At 44.0% G+C, this 19,556-nt stretch overlaps 1 protein-coding gene across 3 annotated transcripts in view; it reads right to left on the bottom strand.

Moving 5' to 3' along the window:
• The window catches only part of Dnah2 (dynein axonemal heavy chain 2), a 104,532-nt gene that overhangs the window by 54,048 nt on the left and 30,928 nt on the right, over positions 1–19,556 (bottom strand). For all 3 annotated transcript variants that reach the window (XM_048798000.1, XM_048798003.1, XM_048798001.1), the window contains exons 15-34: positions 15,361–15,507; positions 14,000–14,156; positions 13,427–13,666; positions 12,952–13,140; positions 12,173–12,320; positions 11,506–11,698; positions 9,838–10,038; positions 9,595–9,751; positions 8,857–9,031; positions 8,200–8,363; positions 6,976–7,137; positions 6,768–6,871; positions 4,640–4,796; positions 4,422–4,504; positions 4,125–4,305; positions 3,592–3,730; positions 1,516–1,733; positions 1,154–1,255; positions 657–782; positions 234–344 (exon numbers count right to left, since the gene is read on the bottom strand). In XM_048798000.1, the coding sequence (XP_048653957.1) occupies positions 234–344; positions 657–782; positions 1,154–1,255; positions 1,516–1,733; positions 3,592–3,730; positions 4,125–4,305; positions 4,422–4,504; positions 4,640–4,796; positions 6,768–6,871; positions 6,976–7,137; positions 8,200–8,363; positions 8,857–9,031; positions 9,595–9,751; positions 9,838–10,038; positions 11,506–11,698; positions 12,173–12,320; positions 12,952–13,140; positions 13,427–13,666; positions 14,000–14,156; positions 15,361–15,507 (3,154 nt within the window). The remainder of the gene's footprint in view (positions 1–233; positions 345–656; positions 783–1,153; positions 1,256–1,515; positions 1,734–3,591; positions 3,731–4,124; positions 4,306–4,421; positions 4,505–4,639; positions 4,797–6,767; positions 6,872–6,975; positions 7,138–8,199; positions 8,364–8,856; positions 9,032–9,594; positions 9,752–9,837; positions 10,039–11,505; positions 11,699–12,172; positions 12,321–12,951; positions 13,141–13,426; positions 13,667–13,999; positions 14,157–15,360; positions 15,508–19,556) is intronic.

Here is a 19,556-nt window from a genome sequence, read left to right as displayed (position 1 = left end):
CAGCCACATGGGAAAATCAAATTCTGCTCCACACCAAACTCTCCTCACTGGAATTCTGTCACAAAGTACCCTCATTCTAGCCCTTTTGCACCAGCTGCTTCTCCTCCTCCTCCTCCTCCTCCTCCCCTTCCTCCTCCTCCTCCTTCTTTTTTTTCTAATTTTCTCTCTAGCTAATCACCTCCCTCCCAGCAATTCCTACTCCAGGCCTATCCCATACTTGAAGAGCTTCCTACCTGTTTCTTCTTCATGACCTTGAGGATTTTCTTATCTCCCCGATCCTTAGCTGTCAACAGGCACTTGGTGACATCTGCTGTCCACTGGATCTGACTGGCGGTGATCACCATCTGAGCAGGTGCAGAAGCCAATTCTAAGGCCCTGCTCTTGGTCACCCACACAGCACAGCTCCTGAGTTCCAGCCTTTTTGGGGAGTAGAAGCTTCCTGAACCAGGTTCTCATTGTGCCTATTCTGCTCTAAAGGATGGGGCATGTATGTGCCTCAGGTCAGGAGCTATAGGTCCAGCATGTAGGATACACACCCACAGCCCACAAAGTGGGGCAAGAAACCTTTCTTTGTTTTGCGCATCTCTAGAATCTGTTTATCCACTTGCTTGTGACCTCCATCTTCTTGTTCCCCATTTTTGTTGAAAACAGCTTACCTGTCCAGCCCATTCCTTCACCCATTTGTCCCTTTTATTGAGGAACTTCCTGAGGGCCATGCGGCAGCTCCGGAGAAGATCCCGCAGGGTCACCCTCATGGTCCGTTCCACATCACCAAGCCAAGACTGGAGAGAGGTGGAAGAACAGGATGGTGTGGCTTCAGGGTCAGAGGCAAGACTCCCCAAAGGGAAGGTACTTGGGAAAAAGTACCTCCAGGGCTTAGGAACTAGGAGGAAAGCAAGACCTGGACAACATCTGGCTTGGGTCACCAAGAGAAATGGAGGCCAGGGGTGCAGAGTATCTGATTTTCAAGAGGAAATTTAAGTTCAAGGCAGAGGTTATGGTTGACAGAAATGGTGGGTGGGAGGGGAACAGGTCACTGAAAAAGCAACTAGCATTCATCTCTTCATGGAGATGTTCTCACCTTGTAGAACCAAGCAGACTTTCTAACAGGAAAAAGAATCAACTTGGTTCTTAGACCCTCATCACCACTCACCTCCACAGGACCATCTAAGAGTACTGAGTGGAGGAAATCAACATATTCGCCATCACCTGAGAACATTCCCACAGCTTCCCATTTGCCGCCGGACCCCCCAATCTGTAGAAAAGAGAAGTTCTTAATAGACTGGCCTGCCCAAGTTTGATATCTGCCTAGAAGTATTTGGGCCTTTTGAGGGTAATTTCTTCTTCTCACCCCTCCTCTCAATATTACCAATTCTAAAAAGTTCGGCACTGTGACAATCTAGAATCATTAACATCACTCCTGTTGGGAGGGCATGGTCCCCTCCAAAACCTTGGACACCTTGACATCACCATCCCTTCCCTGCCCTCCATCCCATCATGGCCACCTCTACTGACCTTCTGGATTTTCAGCAATTTGATATTGTCAAAGCATTTTTTGAGATGTGGTTGCACCGCCTCTGGGTTGCGAGACTGGCCCAGAATCTCCAGTAGGTCATCATTGGATAAGAAGTAGAAGCGGGGAAAAATATGGCGCTTGGTCTCTAAATACATATCCAGAGACTTCTGAATGTCCTCCAAGATTGTATTCATTTCTATCAATTTGTCCAGGAGCCCTGGGAAGAAGAGCAGTGAATGACATTTGGTGGTCTTTTTACCATTGTCCTGAGTAGATCTGGAGTGCCCATCTCTATTTACTTTGCCAGATATGGAATTTTGGGTTATAGATTGCCATAAGGGTTTTTGAAAGCAGAGAAATATCCCCAATCCCTCTGTCATGTTTAGCCCATGCTCATCATTAACTCATTAAGTATTCATTACGCGCTATTATACATTCGTTATACATCATATGTGATTTCACAATTTCACTGTCCCATCAGTCTTGGAACAACTATCCTAACTACCTAAGAACTTGGGGCTCCACAAGTCAACCCAGCAGCTTCTGAAAATTAGAGATTATTCTCCATTTACATAATCCAACAAGTTAAATCAACCAATTTAAAAACCTATCACTTGCACACAATGAAAGAGGTCTGTAACCAACGGGGTTGCTGGTGTCCCTCATGACATAGTAAAAAGGGTACTATACTGGGAGACAGAAGACCGCCACTCTAATGGCAGTTTTTACATCTACTAGCTTGTTATTAACCTTGTTGAGTTTTGACCTATTTGTCTGTAAAATAGCAATAAGATCCATCTCAAAGGACAATTCAAGATATTAATAAAATGTATTATTTGTAGGTTCCTGGTTGTCTTCACTTTTCTCCCAGCCTATTTTGCTATCCCTTAGTTCTTGGTTTTCCCCTGTCTTCCCAGTTTCTAGTCTTTTCAAGATGCTGTGATTTCAAACAGTGTCTCCAGGCTTTTGGAGCCTTGAGAGACCACCTGAATAACCCTGAAGACCATGGGGCCACTCAGTAGTCTCAGACCAGATGGATTTGTTCTGTGCATTCAACAGGAGGATTGTTGTTCTTAGAGCTTTGCTTATAAATTGTTCCAAAATATAATCTTTTTAATTATCTCAAATATTGTCAGTTGTTGTCACTCACTTTGCATTTGTTGACTTACATTTTATCAGGATAATTAAAGTTATTTTTTTGGATGTGTACACTCAAGTTGCTCAGGAAAATGAAGAATCATTAGACTAGTCCTAGGCAAAATAAAGAAATCCTCCACACCCCCTCTGGAAATGTTCTTCTCAGGGTATCTGTCATTCTAGGTGCTCATTGCCAACCCTGACTCCTTGATTCTTTACCTAATTCACCCCAGTCATCTAGGCCTCAACATGTATACCCCTGATCCTTCTTCCCCAGTCCCTACCCCAACCCCATGTCTGTCAAAGCATCTACAATAAAGACTAGTTCATTTGATAAGCTCATTAAAGCCAATGTAATAATAACAATAGTTTAAAATAACCAAGGGTTTTCTAGGTGCCATTTAAGGCTAGAAGTGCTTCACTTGTGTTATCTCATTTCCCTACAGCACCTTACTAAAGTGTACTCACTGAATGAATCAGCTAGAGAAGAAGAATGGTTCTCCTTCAGGGCCACTGAGATATGATGCTGTTAATCACACACTACCTTTGTGCCAAAAACTACACTGGGACTGTTACATACTCCTTTATAATCCTTACAAAAACCTGGTGAGACTGCTATCCTAACCTCCTAGAACAGATGAGGAAACTGTAGTATAGAGGACACAAGCTGCCCAAGACTACATTTCAGATTTGAATGCATAGCTGTCTGATTCCAAACCCCATACCCCGTGCTCTTAACCTCTGTGTTGGATTCCATTCCCATACTTATTGCATTTGATTTGCTAAATTATTCTTATTCAATGCTTAGAAGAGGCAATGGTGACAGGAAATGTTATAATGGTCAGGTATAAAATCAGTCTTTCAATAAATAAAACATGTGGCCATATACATAGACCCAACTGAAGCTATGTCTAAGCAAGAGGCCATGGAGCTCTGACCTGGGTGACGGGTGCTCCGAAGAGCATTATTGTCCTTGTTCATTCGGTCCATGATGGATTTCCAGTTGTTGTTGACCTGGTCAAATAAGGCTGATTCATTGGGCAGCTGCTTGCGGATGTCCTCTCCTAGGAAGATATTCTGAGGGGCCATGGAATTGGGGTGAGAAACTGTATCTCAGATACTTTCCTCTGCTCCCTGCTCCCAGACCAGGGATGATAAATGAATAGAAGACACAGAGCTTTAGGAACCAATGGGCAGTATGTTCAAGTTCTAGAAGGGAAGTTGGGATTGGAAAGTCAGGTGGCTAGGTCCAAGAAGGAAAATGAAATGAAACTCTGGGAAGAATTAAGGCCTGCCAGGAAGGGAATCTAAGGTGAGGGTTAAGAACCAAGGATTGGACTGCTGGATCCTAGATAAGGTGTGAACTTGAGAGACAGAAAAATGAAGTTGACAACAAGACAGATGTCTAGGTCCTAAGCACACAAAGGTGTAGAAGTAGGAAGTAGGAAGAGCTCAGGCACCGTGTCCTGACCTCCAGGTACATCCACTGACGCTGCACTGTGAGCACCATCTCAATAACCTCCAAAATGAGGGAGAGGCAACGTTCCCAGTGGTCCACATCCTTCTCAAAGGACTTCACAAAACGTGATGCCTTCATGGTCGACAGAGCTACCTGGTTATCTTCCAGTGCCTGGAATACTTCTTCTGTACCTCTGGGCCACAAGGGGTCAAAGTCACAGTCCATGCCCATCTGCCAAAACTGGGTCCCCACTCCACAGCCCAGATCACATGGCCCTCCCCTCTCCTGTAGCCCTGGGTCCCTCTCTACCTGAGGCGGTGATGGCCCTTATCCTTGTAGGGAATTATATCTAGCTGTGTCGTGTCCCAGGTCTTAGCAATGTTTTGTAAGGCCTGTGCAGAGAAGTTGAGGGACAGAAAGAACAATCACTATATAGTCCCCAAGGGGAAGACTAGCTGAAAGGGGCCCTCAGATTAGAAACAGTTGAAAGCCTGTGGGAGCGAGGATGGGAGAGGATTGAGTCATACCACTTCTATGGCCAGCTCTTTGGTTGCTGAGGCAGAGATTTCCGCAATTTTCTCCACATGCTGATCCATCCCAAGTGCCACAATCTGCTCCAAGGTGAAACTTTCAGATTCCTGATCAAACTCCCATTGGATCTCATCCCTGATCTGGTCCCAGTGCCTGCAGCCCAAAACAGGAAGTCTGACTGAGAGGCCAGACACGAGGCCTCCTGAAAGGGTCAACATCATCCCTGGGGCTCAAGTGATAGAACATTTACCTAGTATGCTTGTGGCCCTGAGTTCCATCCCCAGAACACATGCAAGCGCACACAAACACACAAACACACACAGACGCGCGCGCGCGCACACACACACACACACACACACACGAATAAAAGAAAATCACTCCCTGTGCTTCTACCCACTGGGACATTATGATTCTGGGTATTTACTAATTCATGATTCAACAGATTTTACTAGATAGGCTCTAAGGTGCAATCTTAGACACCCTGAGGAATACAAAGATTGATGCCACCCTCCAGGAGTTGATTCTCTGGAGAGGGAGTTAAGACAGGTGTGCACACGGAAAGCTCAATAAATCATTGCAGGTTTACACGGATCATGTGCTGAGACAAGTGCTTTATGTAAAACAGCACATTTAATACTTACAGCTACTCCATAAATTAGAAAGTATTACTATTCCACTTTGAAAGCAGAGAAACTGAGGCTTAGAGAGTTAAATAACTTAAGAAAATAAAGGGGTTAGGTTATAATACTTTGGGCAGTCTCATCACATAGGTGAAACGTTGCCAAAAACATTACACTGGAGGCAATGCAAAAGAATTAAAATTATTTCTCCAAAATGGGTGAAATCAACATAAATGTCCATCAAACAGATAAAGAAAATGTGGCAGAATATTATTCCACCTTTAACGAAAAGGAAATTTTGCCATTTGTGGCACCATGGATGAACCTGGAGGACTTTATGTGAAGTGAAATGAGGCAGCACAGGAAGGAAAATATTAGATGATCTCATTTATATGTTCAATCTAAAGAAGTCAGATCACAGAAGCAGAGTAGAATGGTGGTTCCCAGGGGCTGGGGGTGGGAGGAGGGAAGGGTGATATTGGTCCTGTACAAAATTTCAGTTAGATAGGAGCAACAGTTTGAGAGATCTATTATACAACATGGTGAAAATAATTGATAACAATGTATTGTATGCTTGAAAAATCACTGAATAGATTTTAAACGTTTTCACCACGCACACAAAAAATAAGTACTGAGGTAATCCATATGTTAATTAGCTCAAGTTAACTATTTCACAATATATACATATTTAAAAAAAGGCAAGTTGTACGTTATAAATATAATGTAATTTTTGTCAATTAAAAAGTAAATTTGGGGGCTGGGGATGTGGCTCAAGCAGTAGCGCGCTCGTCTGGCGTGCGTGCGGCCCAGGTTCGATCCTCAGCACCGCATACAAAGATGTTGTGTCCGCCGAAAACTAAAAAAAATAAATATTAAAATTCTCTCTCTCTCTCTCTCTCTCTCTCTCTCTCAAAAAAAAAAAAAAAAAGTAAATTTGGGGGCTGGGTCACACACACACACTCAGTGGTAGAGTGCTTGCCTAGCATGTGAGCCACTAGGTTCGATTCTTAGCAGTGTATATAAATAAATGAATAAAATAAAGGTCCATCAAAAACTAAAAATGTAAATAAATAAATAAATTGGGGGGGGTTGGAGGTGTAGCTCAGGGGCAGAGTGTTTGCTGAGCGTGTGTGAGGCCCTGTATTCATCCCCAGCACCTTGAAAAAGATAAATATATAAAAAATGAAAAAGAAAAACATTTAAATTTATTTTTTTATTTGTAGTTGGACACAATACCTTTATTTTACTTATTTATTTTTATGTGGTTCTGAGGATGGAACCCAGGGCCTCGCCTGTCCTGGGCAAGTGCTCTATCACTGAGCCCCAGCCCCAGCCCCAGCCCTGAAAAATAAAAGCATTTAAAACAAACAAAACAGATGCACCCAAGAGGACAGAGGGAATGCTCAAGCTGTGGATGCTGTGGCGGGGAGGACTGAAAGGAGCAGGAGGTAGCCCAGGCCAGGCGAGCAGAGTAGTTGCCCTGGAAGCCGAGGGGCAGCCTCACCTGTCTCTGAGGGCAGGGTTCCGCAAGTCTGAGATGAGAGGCATGGTCCTCTTGAACTGCTCTATTTTGGAGTGAGTGGTTTCAATAATTTCCCAGTTTTTGTCCTGAGCAGAAGTGGGAAGAATTAGAAGACCCAAAAGGCCTTTTGGAGACCAGTCCCCCTTCCTCAGATGGCCCATCTGCGTGTCCCTGTCCTGTCTCCACACACCTTATACTCTTTGGCTAGTCTTGTGAGGCGACGGAACAGCCCGTGGGCCATAGACTCCATGGCCTCCGTTTGCAGGGTCAGGAACCGGCCGGTCTTCCACTGACTCCAGTTCTCCTCCCAGTCCCGGGTGATCTCCCACACTTGCTGCAGCGCATCGAGCTCCTGCATGGCAGGCAGCAAGTCATCAGGTGAAGTGGCCCCAGTCTTGTTCCTCCCTGACAGTTGCTCATTTGCTCCTCTCATTTCTCCAGAGCTTGTCCCTCCAGGGTATGGCACTGCCTCCCCAGTTCACTTCGCTTGCCTTAAGGGCTCATCAAATGATAAGCACATAAAAAGATCCTCAACATCATTAGTCACTAGGGAAATGCAAATTAAAAACCTCAGTGAGAGATACCACTTCACACCCACTAGGATGGCTAGAACCAAAAAAAAAAAAAAAAAATTAAAAGAAAAATAAGCGTTGGCAAGGACACAGAGAAAAAATAGGAATCCTAGTACAGTGCTAGTGGGGATATAAAATGGTGCAGCTGCTATGGAAAATAGCTTTGGCAGTGCCTCAAACACTTCAACAGAGTCACCATATGATCCAGCAATTCTATTGCTGGGCTTACACCCATGAGAATTAGAAACAGGTGTTCAAGCAAATATAAGTATACCCATGTTCGTAGCAACATTATTCACTACAGCTGAAAGGCTGAAATAACCCAAACACCCACAACTGGAGAATGGATGAACAAAATGGGGTGAATAAAAAAATGGAATATTACTAAGCCATAAAAAGGAATGGAGTACTGATGCATGCTACAACATGGATGAAAATTGAAAGATACTATGTCAAGTGAAAGAAGTCCAGAGGCAAAAGGCCACATGTGGTTTTGTTTGTGTGAAATGTCTAGAATGGGCAGATCTATATACATGGAAAATAAATCAGTAATTGACAGGGATGGAGGAGAGAGGGGATGGGAGTGACGGCTAAGGCATTCGTAATCTCCTTTTGGGGTAATAAAATGTCTTGGATCTAGACAGAAGCAATGGCTGTGAATGCCACATGATTGCTCATTTTAAAATGGCTAATCATGTTATGAGAATGCCAGTACATTCTAAAAAAACTACATGTGAGCTCATCTCCCCAGTCCAGCTATGTTTTCAAGACCCTGGGGTACCGTTCTCCTGACCCTTGCTCCTCATCCCCGGTTCCCTCAGGGGCCTATCTCAGCAGGACACCTTCTCCAGGTTCTGAAGGTCCTTGGAGGCCGGTTGCTCAATCTTGAAGATGCCCAGGTTGGAGCGGAGAGTGTTTTCTTCTTCACGCATGGCCATCAACATGGCCCGCAGCTGTGCGATCTGTTCCAGGGCCACCACGTAGCCCACGCTGCTGGTGAAGGGGCCTGGGGAGTTTCAGGGGCAGCTCAGTTTCCTGCTCAATTCCCTGGTACCCTGAAAGGATGGCTATGGTTCTCCTATCTCTTTGTAGGCAAGTCTCACTTCTTACATGAGAGAGGGAAAGGATGGAGAGTAAGAGGGAATACAGGCAGCACTGAGAAAATGATAAGTGTGGCTGGAGAATCAGAAACAGATGGAATATGGGCAGGTGAGGTAAGAACACTGGAGATATGAGCCGGGCTGCAGCCTTCACCCCAAAACCAGTGACAATAGCTGCGCTCATCCTCTTCCCTGCTGAGGACTCTTTCCTCCTCCCATTCTGTTCTCTCCTTCCCAGGACAGAGGCTAAAGAAGGGAAGAGGGCTGGGGCTGGGGCTCAGGGGTAGAGTGCTTGCCTAGCACTTGTGAGGCACTGGGTTCGATTTTTAGCACCATCACATAAATAAATAGTTATTATGAAAAGAAGAAGAAGAAGGCGGAGAGGTGGCGCAAGAGTACCTTTGAAGCTGAAATCTTCCAGAAGGTTGTGTGCTTTCTTCTTGAAATCATCAGCAGAGTGAATAAGGCCTGTCTTGAATTTTTCCTTGTGTTTCTTGAGCATTTGTTCACTTTCCATCAAAGTTTGTTGGAAAGCGACCCACTCCCCATTCAGACTGTCCAGCATCTCCAGCACCTGAGTACATCAGAGAGAGGAGGAAGAGCCATGAACAGGACGACTGTCCTTCTCACAAATGCTTTGTTGTTGCTAGAATGAAACCCAGGGCCTTGTGCTGCTAGGCAAGCGCTCTACCATTGAGATCCACCCCAGTCCTTCACTAATGTTTTTAAGGTCTCTTTTTTGATTCTCTAGATTAGAGTTCATGGACAAGCTTTTTGGGGAGGATGGGGTCTCACTGTGTTGCCCACGCTGGCCTTGAACTCCTGGGCTCAAAGGATCCTCCCAACTCAGTCTGAGTAGCTAGGATTACAGGCTCATTTCCCTACATGCAGCTCATGTATGAGTTTCACAGGGGCAATGAGGACCCAAGAAATCAAGCAGGGAGTTGCTGGGCCTCAAAGAAACCTATACACTGAACAGAAATACCATTTGAATTAGCTTTGTTCAGGGGTTGAATCTTGAGCCTCTTCCTCCTCTTTTTCCTCTGCTCTTCCCCCTGACAGCACCACAGTCCCCCACAAACTGCTGCCACAGGTATGGGTCTAACTTGGGTGCACCAAAGAACTGCTGGAACTTACATCATCTGGAACCGGCACCTCGTACTTTTCCAGAATGGTAAATTGCTCGTGGATGGGAGGGATCTGGCTCTCCACGTTGGGCAAATCGTGTTGCAGTGTATCCATGAGCTGCAGACTGACCCCTAGTTCCTCTAGTGTCTGGGGAGGGCGGCTGATTCTAAAGGCCAGCAAAGGGAGCACCGTAGGCAGAAAGCGTAGGACCTCCCCCGCCCCCACCTTCACACCTGCGGGAGCCCGCCCTACTTCTCTGCATTCTCCTTCAGGTAAGTATGCAGCTCCAGCAGGCGCCCCACTGCCATCTCCTTGAGCAGAGTTGTGAACTTATTCTGCCACTCATTGCAATGCTGCACCAGCGAGAACTTGAGGTGTGAACAGTCCAGGAGCACGAACTGGATGTTGAGGACCGTTTCCTCCTTCTGCACATTGTTAGCCACTTCTGTGTAGCTGTAAGAGCCCCAGATTTGCACTAGCATGTTTTCTTTCTTCCCAGATGTGCCCCTTGTCCCAATACTGGTTCAAGTTCTTATTTCCTTCCATCTCTAGAGGGTTCTCTTACTTCCAGGTGTCTCCTGGGCCAACCCATCCCCAGAAGACAACTGTGACTGTGTCAATTTCCCAATCACCCACTACAAGGGACTGGAGATGCAGCTGAGTGGTAGAGCCCTTGCCTAACATGCACAAGGACTGGGTTTGATCCTCAGCACTGCAAAAAATAAAACAAAGCCCAACCACTGGAGACGAAATAGTGGTCAAACTCCTTCCTCTGACATCCAAGGTCTTAGAGTGGCATGGGTCTGGATTGAGCTCATGTTTTGCTGCTTTCTAGTTTATGACCTCAGGCAGGGTCTCACTATGTTGCACAGGCTGGCTTTGAACTCCTGGGCTCAAGTGATCCTCCTGCCTCAGCCTCCTAAATAACTGGGACTACAGGGTCCTGCCATTGTGCCTAGCCCAAGTATTTGTTGTTGTTGTTGTTTTGTTGTTTTTTAACTGTCCTGAATCTTAGTTTCCTCTTCTGTAACATGGCAGTGATAATGGAACATATCTCATGAGGTTGTTTAGAGGACTGGCTTCTGGATATAAGTCCCTTCACATACTTCCCATGCTTTAGATTTCTCACTATGTGAGGAACATGCTTTTGGAGCTCAACTTTACCTCTGCTTGTGCTATTTCCTCTACAAACAATGCCCTCCCCTCTGTGCATGCTGAAATCCTACCTACCCTATAAAGAGCAGCCTCAAAGTTACTCCATAAAGCCTTTCCTGATGCCCCCAGTTGAAATTTTTTTCTTTCTGCTGTAATATGGAATTTTAAATGTCCTTCCAAAGGTCCATGTATTACAAACTTAGACCTCAGCTTGCAATATTGAGAGTGGTGGATACCTTAAGAGGTGGGCACAGCAGGAAGCCTACTGGTCCCTGGGTACACACCCTTGTGGATTTACTGCTTTGCATCCTGCCATCAGAGACCATAGACCCCAAAGCAATGGAGTCAACTGGTCATGCACTAAAACCTCCAAAACTGTGGTCGAAACAAACCTTTTCTCTTTATAAGTCTATTGCCTCAGGTATTTGTTACAGTAACAGAAAGCTGATATCACAACTTCCATTGACCTGTCCTGGCACCTTGTACACCTTAGTCATAGTGTGCATCACACTGAAGCTTGCATAACCACAACTAGTCCATTTGCACAGTTCCTTAGAGTTCACAAGGTGTTCTCACATATATTTGATGATCTTACAATGTTCTAAGGTAGGTAGCATAATATATAATATCTATAGACATACAGTGCCTGCATCTGCCCTCTTCAGACCCTTTCCCTAGTTTCTGGGTTCTTTCCTCCTTCTCCAGTTAATTCTTTACCTCCTCCAGAGGTAAAGAATCCTCTTATGTCCCACCTTATTCACTCACCGAGCAATGTCAGCATCAAAAGAAGAGACAGGGGGGTTAAGGCGCTGGTAACGACGAATAAAGGAGTCCTTGTTGATTTCCCAGATTTCCCGATACATATCCCAGGTCTTGAGGTAGTTCTGCAGCAGACTAGCATTGTTAGTCATGCCACTGCTAATCTGGGCTTGGATCTTCTTTATGTCCTCATCTCGCTCTTGAAAGGATCCAGAAAGATACTTCTCGTTGATATCCACCCCAGCCCAAGTTCCAGCCTAGCCCCTGGGTACTGCCCTCAACCTTCCTCTATAACACCAGTTCCTGAAAGAAGTACTGCTCAAACATGACAATTATAAAACAATGGAGGAGGAAGAAAGTGAAAGTATGATTGTTAGTGTCTCCTCCACAAGATCAGAGATCTCTCCTGTGGGGCCTCTTCAAGCCAAGCTACAGTCTCAAACTTGTCTCTGCTCATTTCCCACCCAATTCCCAAATATCACGAGCATCAGTCATCTAATCTCTCCACCATCCCACCCCTGCTCCCTTCCCTAATCTGGTCCCCTGACTGGATATTTCATGGAGATGACTGGCCCAATATGTCTGCAAACATCCCTGGTCTCTCCTTCTAGCTCCACCGAGGCCTAAGCCTCTGATAGTTCCACCCCTGACACTCCCCCTAGTGCTCTCTCACCCACGATTATATGGATGGGATCCCGGTGAAATTTGCGCTTGGAGAGGATTTCAGGAAGGTGGCGGAAGACAGAGATGGTAGAAAAGAGGTGACTGCCAATGTCATTGACCACACCTGCCAAAGTCTGCAGAGTGGGTGAGAATTCCACCTGTGAGGAGCACAACAGAGAGGACCTTAGCACAGCCCATGGAGGAGACAAGCCTCAAGATTAGTGAGGCATGCATAAAGAAAATGTGAAACACATATATATGTATGTGTATACACACACACACAGAGTTTTATTCATTCATACAGAAGAATGAAATTATGCCATTTGCAGGAAAATGAATGGAACATGAGAACATTATGTTAAGTAAAATAAATCAAACTCAGAAAGTCAAGGCTCATGTTTTCTCTTATATGTAGACGCTAGAGAGGAAAAAGGAAAAGAAAGTTGAGTGGGGGGAATTTCATGAAAATTGAAAGGAGATCAATAGAGTAGAGGAAAGTGACCGGGGGAGGTAAGGAGGAGAAAGGGGATATACTGGGGAGTAATACTGGGAAATTATATTGTTACATTGTTTGCATGTACAAATATGTAACAACAAATCTCCCCATATAATTATAATGCACCAATAAAAAAAATATGGAATTTTTAAAAAGACTGGTAAGGCTGAACGCTTCAGAACCAGATCCAGTGGCCACAGCTGAAAATCAAGGTCAAGGACCAAGTTTAGGAATCGAGGAAAATTGGTAAATAAGGTGTGATAGCTTTGGGATGTTGACACACTGGTCCCTACCTTTGCTATACCTCCCTGCACATCATTCTGCAAAATGACAAGGACTCGGAAAAGTGGGTTTGGAGTGGACTTCCCATCCCCATTGATGGCCTTGGATAGTTCCAGCAGCGACCACTTCACATTCAGGCGCAGAGCATCCTCCATCATGTGGTCCAGCCGGATGGTGTACAGCATCCACTGCTGCTGAATCTGGTGAGAAAAGAGCCAAGAGCAAAAGAAGCCCTCAGGGGAAATGGGGAAATCCTGGGAAATGAGAACCAGCCAATAGGGAAAGGAACAGGTGCTTAAATAAAAAGGCAAGATGCTGAGTTTGACAGGAAGATTGAAAGCAGACTGAATGCAGGACTACAGTAGGATGTTTAAGAAACACACACTGTTTAAAAAAAATGGAGGGTGGTGAGGACAAGAGAATGGTCCAATGGGACTTGAAGACTGTGGCCTTTTAAACCACAAAGCCCTAGCCACAGGAGCCTACCTCAGGGCCATCATTCTTGAAGACTTCATAGGAGTTGGTCATGATGGCCACCACATCCTCGTGTAGGCTCATCAATTTCTGCTGTATAGCTGCCCGATGTTCTTTTTGGTCCTCCTCAAATTCCAGGTCCCTGTATACTCGTTTGCCACTAATTCGAACCAACAGTGTCTCTGACATCTCTTGGGCCCGCCAGCCAATGGTCAGAGTGGAAGCCTTGAAGTCATTCACAATCATCTGCACCTGGAGTCAGACCCCACCCATGGTCTATAGATGGCCACTTTCTAGGAACTAATATATCTCCCACTGAACTGCCCCAGCACCATGCATACTTGGACACACACCCTGTTGGGGAGTTTCAGTTGGGAAAGAGACCCTCTGGACCTGATTCTACCCTCTCATCTGTCCTCCACCTAGAGTTGCTGACACACGAAAGTGCTTTCCTAAGCACACTTAATTTCTTTTACACTACTCTCAGGTCTCTCCACCATTACCCAAGACTCAGGTATGGGGCTGCCATGCACCAGCCTCTCCCTCAATCTTGCAGCCCTTTAGGGTCTCCCAGTTATGGCTTACCTTGCTGGCATGTATGCGGCAGTCCGTGATGAAGAAAGCACTTGCCCCCTTTAAGGCCCAATGCAGCTTCTTGAGTCCAGGGTGAATCTTCTTATCCAGGAATCGAATACGCTCTTTGAACAGGGCCTGCTCATCTTCAGACAGCATGGCTATAATCCTGCATATAAGAAAGGACTAGTAGCTGGTGGGGACAAGTTCTGAAGACCTCTCCTCCACACCTGGAAAGATCTGAAAGTTCAATTCTAGACTAGTGTTTTCCAAACAAACTTTCTGTGGTGATGGAAATGTTCTACAATATGTGCTGTTCGATACTGTATCCACTAGTCACAGGGGAAACAGGGGAAATCCTGGGAAATGAGAACTATGGAGCCCTTGAAATGTGGCCTGTGCTATAGGTACCTGAAATTTTTATTTATTTACTTACTTATGATGCTGAACATTGAATCAGGTCCTCATTCATGCTAGGTGGGTGCTCTTTACCACTGACCCACATCACTCATTACTTTTTATTTTAATTAATTATCTTAAATGGAAATAACGACATGCAGGTAGAAGCTACCATACTGAATATGGCAGTTCTAGACACTCAGATGCTTTGTTCCATCCTCTAAGACTTTCACTAGACTGAGAAAGATACCTTCTGTGGTCTGAATGATTGATTTCCCCAAATTCATATGTTGAAATCCTCACTCCCAAGGTGACTGTATTAGGCAGCGGGGCCTTTGGAAGGTGACTGGGTCATGAGGATAAATAGAGAAGGCCTGAGAAAGCTTCCATCTCACATGGGGACACAGTGAGAAGGTAATCATCTATGAACCAGGAAATGGGCCTTTATCAGACACTGAATCTGCCTGAAACTTCACCTTGAACTTCCCAGCCTCCAGAACTCTGAACAATGAATTTCTGTTGTTCATAAGTCACCCAGTCTATGGTATTTTGTTACAGCAACCTGAACTTACTAAGATAGTACTTAACCCAGGACAAAGCCTCACTCCAGAGATGGGTAACAGGGGTTCAGAGACCAAGGGGATAGGGGTGAGATGGGAGCAGCATGGCCCTGGTTCAATGATTCTGCTGTCATTCTGTCTCCATGACCCCAGTGTGGCCCAGTTTCATTCTTAGAGAAATGCCCTGTGAGGTAGGAAGGAATCTGGTTGTTTTTGCTCTCTTCTCTACAGCTGGAAGACACAACTACAAAGGACAGGAATCATTATGAGAAAGCATAGGGAAACTTCTGTGTATGTGATGGACAAAATGTAAAAGACAAACTGTAGGAAATGGACAACATCGTGGGGCAGAGAAGACAAAGAGGAGGAATGCAATAACATCTAGAAGGGCTGCAGTGAGGCCTGGAGCCCTACCTGTTGTAGTCTCGGGCAACAAGTAGCAGATTCTCCCGCAGAATGCGCAGGTCCTCCGCTCGTTCAGCTACGTTCACCACGTAATGGGGTATCTCAAACAGCAGCCGCTCCCAGTAGTCAATCTCCAAAAAGAGAATCAGAAGGGTCCTGAGAGAAAAAAAAAAAAAAAGCAAAGCAGTTGAGGGGAACTGCTCAAGGGGACAAACTGGAACCAACAGTGGAACAAGGGGCTTGGGATTGGGAAGCACAAAAGAACAGAGTTTAGGAGATGAAGTGGAACTTCCAAGTGACAAAGACTGACCAGACACAGTTACATTTGCTCTTTCCCAAAAATATTAGAACAACAGTAAAGTCAAAGGCATAGCCCACAGGTGTGAGGAGATGACAATTAAGGAATTCTGGAAATTGAAAAGCTGATGACTAAGGAGCGAGGGGGAATCACAAGCCAGGGGTGGGGACAAGCCCCAGAGATGGGGCTTTCTTTTTTGAAAGGGCAGGGATACTGGGGATTGAATTCAGGGACACTCAACCACTGAGCCACATCCCCAGCCCTGTTTTATATTTTATTTAGAGACAGGGTCTCACTGAGTTGCTTAGTGACTCGCCATTGCTGAGGCTGGCTTTGAACTTGTGATCCTCCTGACTAAGCCTTCAGAGCCTCTGGGATTACAGGCATGCGCCACCGCACCCAGCTGTCAACTGGCTTTCTAAGGGCCAGGGGATGGTGGCTTCAAAGAAATTTCTTAGAAGAGCAGTTGAAGTTGGGACTCAAAGAGGAAGACCAGTGGAAAGCTGAAGAAACAGTTTTCTCCCTGTCTCTTCCCTATTTGGCACAGTAAAGAAGTACCCTTCCCTCACCCAAGAAAGGCACTGAAGGTTTATTGTCTGGCAAAAGCAGTACAGAGACAAACAGGGGGCCTTTGGTTTGGGGGCCTCAGATTGAGTTGAAGGAGGGAGTAACTTACTGAAAGCAGGGGGGGTTATATACTGAACATTAAGACCCAGCCTTCTTTCCCACTCAGAAACCCACACTCTGGAAGCAGGACCTATGCTCCCAGGAACAGTTTAGAAGATTCTTTTCTGTGGCCTCTGACCAGCCTAAAAGAACAAATCTAAGGATGTTGACCTTGAGAGTCACCCTGAAAACAGCCCACCCAGATGACTCCACAGTGAGATTCACAATTGACAAGCCCTACCTGCCTCTCACCAGAGCTTCCAATTGATTCCAATTCCTTTTCACACAACACCAAGGATCACAAGACATAAGAATCTGCCTTTCCTAGCACTGATGGTAGAAGCCCAAACAAACAGAAGCTAGAAGGGAACAAGAGGACTGCTCAACTCAAATAAGAAAAGCCAACAAGATTGTCACTAACATCCTCAGAGAAATAAAGAGACAGAGAAGAGGATCCATGAAACAAGAATATGATGCTACAAAAAGGAACACTAAAAGGGTTGGGGTTGTGGTTCAGTAGTAGACACTATGTGAGGCACTGGGTTCAATTCTCAGCACCACATAAATAAATAATTTTTTTAAAAAAAGGAACATTATAAAAAATCTTAGAAGTTAGAAATAATAGTGGAAACATTTAAAAATCAAAAGAAAAATCAGGCATGATGGTACACACCTGTAATCCCCGTTAACCATTGGGGAGGCTGAGACAGGAAAATCAAAAGTTCAAGGCCAGCCTCAGCAATTTTGTGAGACCCTGACTCCAAATTAAATAAAAAGGGTTGGGATGTAGCTCAGTGCTTGCCTACTATATGCAAAGCCTTGGATTCACTCCCAAATACAGAAAAAAAAAATTGAAAGACATAAAATTGATAGAAATCTCTCAGAAAGTAGAGAAAAAGGAGTGGAGGGAAAGGAGAGAGGACTTTCTGAGGAAAACAGAACAGGAAACATTCCATTAATAATTTTTTTAATGTACTAGAATGGTAATGTTTTGGGAATACTGGGTTAAAAATTAAAATTAATTTTACTTCATTTTTCCTTATTAAATGGCATACCAGAACATTTTAAGCTGCATATGCAACCTTCATCCTAAGCGCCTGAATTTTCTCACATCTGATGAATTTCTCCTCCTTCCTACTCCAGCTGCCACTACCCTGTCACATCCTGGAACTTGTTCACAGTTCCTCCACATCTAAGATACCCATTCACACAACCTCAGTGCAGATGCATCCTCCTCCCTCCCACTCCAGAACTTTCTTCAAGTTTCCTCAGCCCATCAGTTCTCTGACCTCAGTGGGACCTTCAGGCCCCAGGCCATGGTACTGGCTCTCAGACCCCTCCTATCTTCACTTCTTCCTCCACAGCTCCCAGGTGTCTTTTATTTTGTTATTTATCTAATTATTTGTTGGTGCTCATGATTGAAACCAGGGTCTCATATATGCTAAGCACGCATTTTCTCTACTGAGCTACACCCCAACCTTTGCCCTTTATTTTAACCATTCTCTTGCCAAACTTCACTCTTCCATCTCATTGCTTAGTCTAAACCACCTAACATAAACCCCAATACTGGTGAAATCCAATGTTCTTCACACCGAGCCCTGAGTAATGCTGGAGAAAGCTGCCAGGCCATGAAGACTAGCTCACTGCCCTCTCAAGGTCCCTCTCCCACCAGGCTCCCCAGGCTGCCTCCTGCTCTCTCAAGGGACTATTTGCAAGCCCTTTCCCCTTTTCTCAAAGCTGTTCTCCCACATCTCCAACAGAAAGCCTCACCTCCTAGTCACAGGAGAAAAAAAAAAAAAAAAAAAAATCCAAGCTCCCAAGTACAAAAACTGTAACCAGTTAGACATTATCATATGAGGAAAGAAAATAATGATAATTAAAACAATAATTAGAAGTTATTATACACACACTAGATACATCGATATATATATTGACTTATGAACAAAAAGCAGGTCTTAAAAAGAAAATGCTATTTTGGGATAGGAAAAAACTGAAAATCATGAAGATACGCATTAATCTAAAGTTAACCTATAAATTTAATCCAATCTCTATTTTTATAAAAATAGGAATGAAACTATTTTTTAGAACAAAATATATTGGTTCAAATTCTTATGGGAAATAAAGATTAAAAATAGCCAAGGAAATGGAAAAAAAAGGAGAGTAATGAGGACAATAATTAAAACAGTGTGGATCCTGCACATGACTAGACAGAAACACTAGACCAGAACAGTGAATTCCAAAATAAGAGATAGATGTGGGAATTTGTTATTATAAAGATAGCAGTTCAATAAAAGAGATTAGGGTGCTGTGGATGTAGCTCAGTGCTATATCTCTTCCTTAGCATATGTGAGGCCCTCGACTCAGTCCCTGGCACCATGCACCACCACCACCACCACCACCACCACCACAACAACAACAACATAATAATAATAATAAAATAAGTGAAATTAGGTCTATTGGCTAGCAATCTGAAAACCATATAAAAATTGGGCTGGGGTTGTAACTCAGTGGTAGAGCCCTTGCCTGGCATGTGTGATGCACTGGGTTCCATCCTCAGTAAAAATAAAAAATTTTAAAAAGGTATTGAGTCCATCTACAACTACAAAAAAAATTTTTTTAAATACAAAACTCTAGTTGAATCTGTACCTTTCTCCCTAACCAAATAAATTTCAAAAGGATCAAAGATCTAAATGTAAAGAATAAAATCAGAGAATACCTGAAGAATATTAGAACATTTTTAAAATATTAAATAAAATCACTTGACTTAAAAAATCTTTTTAAATAAAATTTCACCATTTAATCACAAAGGATTAAAGAATTTTCAACCTAAAAATATGCTTATAAAACTGCACCCTGAATATTACTGAAATGTGACTTGGAAAGAATATTGAGGTGAAAATTCCAGAATATTTTTTTTTGTCTGTTCTACAGGCAAGCCCTGCAGTAACAATATTGGAAATAATGTCCACTTTAAACTTTGCAAAGGATTATATTTTCATCTTCAATATAGGAAAATGACCTAATGAATGAAATCATTTTCAAGTGTTCATTTATTTGTGATACATGCATTAAGAGATTGTAGAAAAAATGTTTTTTTTTTTCACTTTGAAGAACTACACTGAAGTATGCATTCTTTCTGAAACTATCAAAATTTCTTCAGAGTGAGTAAAACTCTCCCAAGTACAAATGACCGACCAATGGATCACCAGACATTTGAGAAAAGCTTCTGATGTAAAAGTAG

The sequence above is a fragment of the Marmota marmota genome, unplaced genomic scaffold (genome assembly GCF_001458135.2).
Source record: "Marmota marmota marmota unplaced genomic scaffold, marMar, whole genome shotgun sequence".
NCBI lineage: Eukaryota > Metazoa > Chordata > Mammalia > Rodentia > Sciuridae > Marmota > Marmota marmota.
Note: the sequence above shows the minus strand (reverse complement) of the source record. Positions and strands in the feature narration are given on the sequence as shown.